General features: G+C 69.5%; 5 protein-coding genes across 5 annotated transcripts; 2 read left to right on the forward strand and 3 right to left on the reverse strand.

The window, feature by feature from the left end:
* Positions 1–103: 103 nt before the first annotated feature.
* Positions 104–1,438, reverse strand: MICPUCDRAFT_60714 (uncharacterized protein; the record flags this gene model as incomplete). The annotated part of the gene is made up of 1 exon (XM_003061163.1): positions 104–1,438. The coding sequence occupies one exon, from the start codon at positions 1,436–1,438 to the stop codon at positions 104–106; it is 1,335 nt and encodes a 444-aa protein (XP_003061209.1).
* A 631-nt stretch (positions 1,439–2,069) lies between these two features.
* On the forward strand, positions 2,070–2,969 carry MICPUCDRAFT_19507 (uncharacterized protein; the record flags this gene model as incomplete). The annotated part of the gene is made up of 1 exon (XM_003060902.1): positions 2,070–2,969. One exon carries the CDS (start codon positions 2,070–2,072, stop codon positions 2,967–2,969), a length of 900 nt encoding a protein of 299 aa, XP_003060948.1.
* A 112-nt stretch (positions 2,970–3,081) lies between these two features.
* On the reverse strand, positions 3,082–3,870 carry MICPUCDRAFT_44639 (uncharacterized protein; the record flags this gene model as incomplete). The annotated part of the gene is made up of 1 exon (XM_003061164.1): positions 3,082–3,870. The coding sequence occupies one exon, from the start codon at positions 3,868–3,870 to the stop codon at positions 3,082–3,084; it is 789 nt and encodes a 262-aa protein (XP_003061210.1).
* A 397-nt stretch (positions 3,871–4,267) lies between these two features.
* Positions 4,268–5,599, reverse strand: MICPUCDRAFT_41301 (uncharacterized protein; the record flags this gene model as incomplete). Its single annotated transcript, XM_003061165.1, has 1 exon — positions 4,268–5,599. One exon carries the CDS (start codon positions 5,597–5,599, stop codon positions 4,268–4,270), a length of 1,332 nt encoding a protein of 443 aa, XP_003061211.1.
* Positions 5,600–5,775: 176 nt separating this feature from the next.
* MICPUCDRAFT_60718 (uncharacterized protein) lies at positions 5,776–7,410 on the forward strand (the record flags this gene model as incomplete). Its single annotated transcript, XM_003060903.1, has 1 exon — positions 5,776–7,410. One exon carries the CDS (start codon positions 5,776–5,778, stop codon positions 7,408–7,410), a length of 1,635 nt encoding a protein of 544 aa, XP_003060949.1.
* Positions 7,411–7,782: the final 372 nt, after the last annotated feature.

The raw sequence follows: 7,782 nt of genomic DNA on the forward strand, positions 1-7,782 counted from the left end.
TTACGAGCGGGTTCGTTCGTCGGAGCGGTCTGGTTGAGTCCACGTTTCGCGTCGTGATGAGCGCTTAATTAAGCTACGTGTTGTCTCATCGTGTCACGCCTCATCACTTCCCGCCCATCGTCGTCATCTCCCACCCTTGCCGCTTCAAGAACGACTGCCTCGCCGCGATCATCGCCGCGGTCGGCGCGGGCTCAAAAAACACCGGCAGCACGCTCTGCGGCATCGCGTAATACGCCGGCACGCCGTTCAACGCGTTTTCGTGATCGTTCCTCGTCCGCGGGCCTCCGTCCTCCTCCTCGTCCTCCTCGCCGCCGCTCTCGCCGTCCCCATCCCCACCCCCCCGCTCCATGATGTCGTCGTCCATCATCGACGCCATGATATTCTCCTCCAAGTCCGCGCTCGCCTCCAACGCGCGCCCTCTCGCGCCGCCGACGTCGACCAGTCGTCTCCGAAATCCGCCGCCCGGGCCGCGGCGGCCGCCCGCTTTCACCTTCTCCGGCACCGGCGAGCCGTCCACGCGCGTCGCGTTGGCCACGCCGACGTTCGCGACCCACCCGCTCGCGTTTCGCATCGCGGTCAACAGCTCGTCGTCTAGCCCGGGCGCGACCCTGAACGCGTGCTCGAACCTCCGGCTCCGCGCGAACGCCTTAAGATCCCTCGCGCCGCTGAACCCGAGGCTCCGGTTCCTTCGGTGGTCTCGAAACTGGTCGTTGCTGCATATCCACGCGTCGTTATCTTTCGCGTACTCGATGATCGTCAGGTCGTCGCTCTTCGCGCCCTCCGACCCCGCGTCTCTCGACACCATCTTCACCTTCCCCGCGTCGACGAGGTCCATGAGCCTCGTGTTGACCCACAGATTCTTTCCGAGGTACTTGACGACGTCGGCGTTGAGCGTGGCTCGGCCGCCGCCGTCCGCGAGCGCGTTGAGCGTTCCGACGACGTACTCCTTGGGCACGAACGCGACGACGTCGTAGTTTTGTCTCGCCCACGGTTCGTGCTCCAACGCGGCGACGATGCCCGCGGAGAGGGGGAACTGACGGCACTTGAACCGCGAACGGATGGACGTCCCGAGCGACCACGCGATGTTCGCGCCGTCGAGGACGATGCGTTTCGGCATTCGCTCGTCGTCCTCCCCGGACCCCGGCGTCCCGCCCCGCGCGGAGGCTTGGAGGATGTCGTCCCAGGAGAAGATCTGCGCGAGGTCCGTGGCCCACGGCGCGGGGTACCGGCCTTGCGGGGTCACGAGGTCGTCCGCGCGGTGCGCGCGTCGCTTGTTCGGATGCGCGCGGCATGGAATCGCGCGCGGCGGGCACTTTTCATTCTCGCGGCGCGGCGGGATCGAAGCTCGTTCCGCGCGAGCGCGCGGGGTTCTCCCGCGACCCGCGCTCTCGCGCGCCGCCGTCGAGCGCGGCGCGGGCGCGGCTGCGCGCGTCGCCATCGCCGCCGTGTCTCGCCGAGCGTGCGGCGCGCGCGCGCACTGGGCTCTCTCCGCCCCGCCCTAAACCTGAAGCAAAACTTTTCGGCGAGTCCCAGAATCGAGCATCTCGTCACGACAGAAGCGATCGCGCGGGGACGGCCCACCCGCGTCGAATTCGCTCGTCATGGCGGACGACGAGCTCGCGGCGTTCCAAGCCGAGCTCGCGCGCGTCGAGGAAACCACCGCGGCGGCTGCGGCGGCGACGAACGACGGCGCGATCGACGACGGCGACGCGACGCCGGAAGAGAAGGAATTCGAGGACGACGACGGCACCGTGTACGTCTGGGAGCCGACCGCGCGGAAGTTCGTCCCGCGCGGCGCCGAGTCCGTGCCCGTGCCCGTGCCGATGACGTACAGCGAGGCGGACATGGTGTTCGTGGACGACGACGACGGCGGCGGCGGCGGCGGCGGCGTCGGCAAGGCGCTGAAAGACGCGAAGCGGAAAGGCGGGGCGATCCGATCGAGAGCCACCCCGGGCGTGGACGTGGACGCGAGCGGCAACGTCGTCATGCGCGACGACGACGACGGCGACGACGACGAGGAGGAGGAGGAGGACGAGGAAGCCGCGAAGAAGAAGAAGAAGCTGAGCGCGATGGCGTCCAGCGCGATCGAGAAGGAGAAGGACCGTCGCGCGAAACGCGCCGCCGACGCCGCGCCGAACGTCGACGAAAACGGGTGGTTCTCGCTCAAGACGAACACGTCCGTCTACGTCGACGGTCTGCCCGACGACGCCACCGCGGACGAGGTCAAGGAGGTGTTTCAAAAGTGCGGGGTCATCAAGCTGGACCCGGACACGAGCCTGCCGAAGATCAAGCTGTACGCGGACAAAGCCACGGGCGCGTTCAAGGGCGACGGGCTGGTGACGTATCTGAAGGAGCCGAGCGTGGCGCTCGCGACGACCATCTTGGACGGCACGCCGTTCCGCGTCGGCATGGGGACCAACATGTCCGTGACCGCGGCGAAGTTTCAGATGAAAGGCGACGCGTACGTGAAGAAACAGCGCGGGAGTAAGAAAGCGAAGAGGGCGGCGATCGCGAAGCAAGAGAGCGCGCTCGGGTGGGGCGGGTTCGACGACACGAAGGATCGCAAGAAGACGACGGCGATCTTGAAGAGGATGTTCACGCTCGACGAGATGTTCTCCGACCCGAAGTTCCGCGAGGAGCTCCAGGAGGACGTCGAAGCGGAGGCTGCGAAGTTTGGCGCGGTGGAGACCGTCAAGGTGTTCACGACGAACCCCGACGGCGCGGTCAGCGTCCGGTTCAAAGACCCCGCGGCCGCGGAGGCGTGCGTGAAGGCGATGCGCGGCCGGTGGTTCGGCGGGTCGCGGCTGGAGGCGGCGCTGTGGGACGGGGTGACGAATTACGCCACCGCGGGGATGAGAGCGGACGAGTCCGAGGCGGAGATGCAAGCGCGCCTCGACCGCTTCGGCGCGTCGTTAGAAGAAGAAGGAGGAGGAGGAGGAGGAGGAGGAGGAGGAGGAGGAGATGAATGAACACGTCGCCTTGAAACCAACGCGCCGCGCGCGCGTGTCGCTCCTACGATACATCAATAAATCGATCCTTCATAACACTTAGATACGATGGAATAATCTACGACTGATTACGTCACGCGTCGATCTCGCCGTAAAACACGAGCTCCGCGGGCCCGGTCATGATGACCCTCGAGTCGCTCTCTCGCCACTCGATCTCGAGCGGCCCGCCCGGAAGCTCGACCGTGCACTTCCGATCCGTCCGCCCCTCCAACACGCCCGCGACGACGGTCGCGCACGCGCCGGTCCCGCACGCGAGCGTCGCCCCCGCGCCGCGCTCCCAGACGCGCATCTTCACGTAGTCGCGGCGCACGACCTCGACGAACTCGGTGTTGGTCCTCGCGGGAAACGTCTCGTGCGATTCGAACGAAGGCCCGATCGCGGCGAGGTCCATGTCGTCCACCGCGAGCCCCTTCTCGTCCCCTTTCTCGCGCCCGAACGTCACGCAGTGCGGATTCCCCATGCTCACGGCCGTCGCGAGCCACGTGGCGCCGTCCACCGTCATTTGCGATTTCACCGCCGCGCCGTCCTCCGTCGCCGCCAGCTTCGTCGGGACGTCCGCGGGGGTCAGCGTCGGGACGCCCATGTCGACCGCGACCTGACCGTCGGGCTTGCACTCGGGCTGGATCAAGCCCGCGAGGGTGCCGACTTTGTACGCCCTGGGGTCCGCGTCGTCGATCGCGGCGACGAAGTTGGCGAGGCATCGGATGCCGTTGCCGCACATCTCCGGCTCCGTGCCGTCGCTGTTGAACATCCGCATCGCGTAGTCCTCCTCCTCGACGACGCGCCCGGGGTACTCCGCGCTGCCCTTCGGCATCGCGACGATGACGCCGTCGGCGCCGATGCCGAAGTTGCGATCGCACATCTTCGCAGCCTGTTCGCCCGTGATGGACGGCGCGCCGACCGGTCCGTCGCGCTCGTCGATCATCACGAAGTCGTTCCCGAGACCCTGGTACTTGGCGAACTTGTGCGTCGCGCGCGCGGCGACTGCGGCGCGGAGTACCCCGGGCGCGCGCGCGAGGACGCGCGGGGCGACGACGCGCGTCGCGCCGCGCGGGGAAGCGCGCGCGCGAGGGTTCAGCGCGAGGACGTTCAGGGAAGCCATCGCGGTCGCGGCCATCGCGCCGCCGCGTGGGGATAAGTGGACGCGGCCGACGCGCCGCCGCGTCTTTTCGGTCGCGGAAAAGAAGGCAGCGAAAGGCGTCGATTTCGTGGCGCGTGTCTAAATAAACCAACAACGAACGCCGCGACAACCTACGTCCTCACATCCTCCCTCGGCGCGCGCGCCACCGCCTCCAGCTCCCTCTCGCCTCCGCGAACACCGCGTACGCGGCGACGCCCGCGAGCACCGCGGCGACGCCGCCGACCGCGGCGTCCCTGACGAACGTCGGAGACGTCGCGTCCGTCATCTTTGAAAAACTCAACCCGTCGACGCTCTCCGCGACGGCGGCGAGCAGCTCGCTCAGGGTCGACGGTCGGTCGCTCCGCGGCGGCGGCGGCGGCGGCGTGCCCGCCGGCGGCGTGCCCGGTCGGTTTGCGTTCGCGTCGCCTTCGAGAACGCCCCCGGCGGCCTCGATCTCGATCTCTCCCGCTCCCTCTTCCTCTCCCGGCGTTCCGCGCGGGTGCGCCGCCGATCGTCCGCGTCCGGGTTTCGACCGCGCCCTTCGCGCCGACCCCGGCGCCGGCGACGGCGTCGGCATCCTCTCCCCCGCCGTCGCCGCCGGTTCGATCCCCGCCGTCGTCGCCGCCGCCTCGCCCCCACCACTCCCGCTCCCCCCCCCGTCGCCGTCGCCCCCCGCGCGGCAGTACGACACGATCGAGTCCGTCAGCCGTTCGCGCGCGTCCGGCGGGAGAAACCCCCACGCGTACTGCAGCCACTTCGCCGCGGCGTCCGGCCTCTTTCGTCGCTCGCACAGCAGGTGCACGGCGTACATCCACGCCGCGGTGCCCATGACGATGTCGTCCTCGATCGTGCCGGTCGACGTTTCGTCTTCCGCGCGCGGCGTTCCTCCGCCCGTGGGGGCGGAAGAGGGCGAGGACGTCGACGCCGCCGCCGCGGGGGACGACGTCGAGGGCGCCGCGGCGCATCGTTCCTTCGCGCGCTCGAACATCGTCCACAGCGCCGCCTCGCCCGCTTCCTCCCCCGCGGCGTCGTCGGCGTCGTGCAGCCGGAGCTTGCACCAGAGCACGAGCGACGCGGGCTCGAACGTCGCCCCTCCCGGCTCGAGCGTCGTCCCCGCGAGCATCCGCGCCGCGTCCGCGTCGTGCGTCGACAGCGCCCCGAGCTTGAACTCAGCCTGGATCCAGACGCACTCCGCGGCGACGCGGTCCGCGGGATCGCGCGCGGCGAGGCGCGCGGCGGACGCGGCCGCGGACGCTTCCGCGAACGACGCGGACACGAGGAGCCGCTCCGCGTCGTCGATCGTCGCCGTCATCGGTGAAACGCGCGCGAGACCGCCGGCGCCGCGCGCGAGATGGAGTGGAGACGATCGCGCCGCGCCCGCCCGCCGAGGCAGGCGAGGCTCGTGAAGACTCAGCGCGGCGGCCTCTTCGCGTCTCGTCTCGTCCGAGGCGTTTCTTTTTGGCTCGTCCATCGCGCGGGCGACGAGAATACACGCGGCGTCGGCGACGCGTCACACCGCGTCCGCGCGAGGCCGTCGCATCGACGCCTCCCCCTCCATCCCATCGATCGCGTTCGACGCTTGAGGATCCACCGCGCGCGCGCGTCGGCCGCGGAGGGTCGTCCCATCCCGTCCCTTCCCGAAAAAGAATGCCGATGCCAAACGCGACGAACACGCCGCCGTCGTCGTCGTCGTCGTCGTCGTCGCGCGCGTCGAGGCCGCCGTCTTCGCCCTCGCCGCCTTCGCGGCTTTTGAACGTCAGACAACAAACCGCGCGAGACGGACCCGCGTGGTGCTCGTCCGTGAACACGACCCCGCCGCGCGAGCTCGCGAAGGTGGTCAAGTCCTCGCGCGCGCGCGCGAAAGACCTCCCCGAGCGCGCGCTCGCGTCGCTCGCCGACGGGTCGTGCGATCCGCGATGGGGCGAGCGCGTCGACGCGTGGCTCGTCGCGAGAGGCTTCTCCATCCTCCCCGAGCTCTCCGACGACGAGCTCGCGGAGATCAGAGAGGTGTTTCGCCTCCTGGACGACGACGACAGCGGCGCGCTCGACGCGGAAGAGCTCCTCGAGGGCTTCGGCGTCGTCGGCACGCGGCACGAGGGCGAGCTGAAGGTGCTCATCGCGTCGGTCGATTTCGACGGCAGCGGACTCATCGAGCTGGACGAGTTCGAGGTCATCATGTCGAGCAAGAAGCAGTTCGCGAAGCTCCGCGGCGCGATGGCGGAGAGCGAGCGGGGCGCGCGCGCGAAGGACGGCGGCGGCGGCGTCGGGGGTGAGGAGGAGGAGGAGGAGGATGACGACGGCGGCGGCGGCGGCGGCGGCGGCGGGTTCGACGCGAATTGGGCGCGCGGATTACGTCGTAAGAAACTTTTAGACGCGCTCAGAGAAGGCGGGGAGAAGCGCGAGCGGCTCGCGCGGCTCGCGGCCGAGGCGGAACGAGCGGCGAACGACGTCGCGCGGTTCGAAAGCAGGGCGGCGAGAGAGATCGAGGAGCTGAGAGGATCGGGCGCGGCGGAGGCGGAGGCGGGCGAGGAGGAGAGAGCCGCGATGCGCGCGGTGTTGTCCGCGTCGAGAGACGCGATGAAAGCCGCGGGGTTGCCGCCCGTGCCGTACGCGTATCTGAGGGATAAAGGGTCGGGGAAGGCGGCGTTGAAGGCGATTCGAGCGGCGTTAGTGAACGAGGAGGCGAAGGCGAGGGCGAGGGACGCGGCGGGGAAGCGCGGGGTCGGGAAAAGGGACGAGAGGAACGAGGCGGCGGCGGCGCCGGCGGCGGCGGCGGAGGAGGAGGAGGAGGAGGAGGAGGAGGACGCGCGCGCGGCGGGATCGCCGACGCCCGACGAGACGCGCGTCGTCGTCGTCGACATCGTCGACGACGACGCGACGACGACGGCGATGGGTCGCACGACGTCGTCTCTGGTTTCGACGCGCGATTGGTCCAAAGTCGCGTCCAGGGTCGGGGACGTCGGGCGTAGGAAGAAAACGTCGCCGGCGCCGCCGCCGCGCGCGGCGCTGGCGTCGCGGCTCGTGCACTCCGGGCGCGTCGACGCGCGCGACGCGACGAGAGCAACCTCCGCGATACGCGCGATGCGAGCGACGAGCGACGCCGCGAGACCGTCCCGACGCGGCTTCACGCGGCGCTCGAAAGCGGCGGACACGCGCGCGCGACTCGATCGGTGCCTGGGGGGGGCTTCGACCGCGGCGGCGACGTTCCGTGCGCCGCGCGTCGACGTCGACGTCGGGGGAAGCAGCTCGTACGGTCTGTGCTCGCTCGTGGACGACGTGTGATGACTACGGACGTCGTCCTATTCTACTACATCACGCGCGTGCTAACGTCGTGAAGGCTAGTTATGTGTTTTCGGCGTCTTCCGCGACGCTCTCGCGCTCCGGTCTCGTCGCGTCTTCGTCTTCCTCTTCCTCTTCGAGACGCTCCCCGGCGGCGTCGTCGTGCTCCGGAGGAGGTTGGAGCCATCTGGAGTCGTCTTCGTATTCCTCTTCGTATTCCTCTTCGTATTCCTCTTCGTCTCCTTCCTCCTCCTCCTCCTGCGGCGCGGTCGCGGCTTTCGTGTCCACGGCGGACCGCGACAACCCGTAAAACGTACGCGGCGGCGGCGGCGGCGCGGTCGCCGCGCCCTCTCCCCGGGTTGTCGCGGTCGGCGG

The sequence above is a fragment of the Micromonas pusilla genome, assembly GCF_000151265.4.
Source record: "Micromonas pusilla CCMP1545 genomic scaffold MICPUCscaffold_9, whole genome shotgun sequence".
Taxonomy (NCBI): domain Eukaryota; kingdom Viridiplantae; phylum Chlorophyta; class Mamiellophyceae; order Mamiellales; family Mamiellaceae; genus Micromonas; species Micromonas pusilla.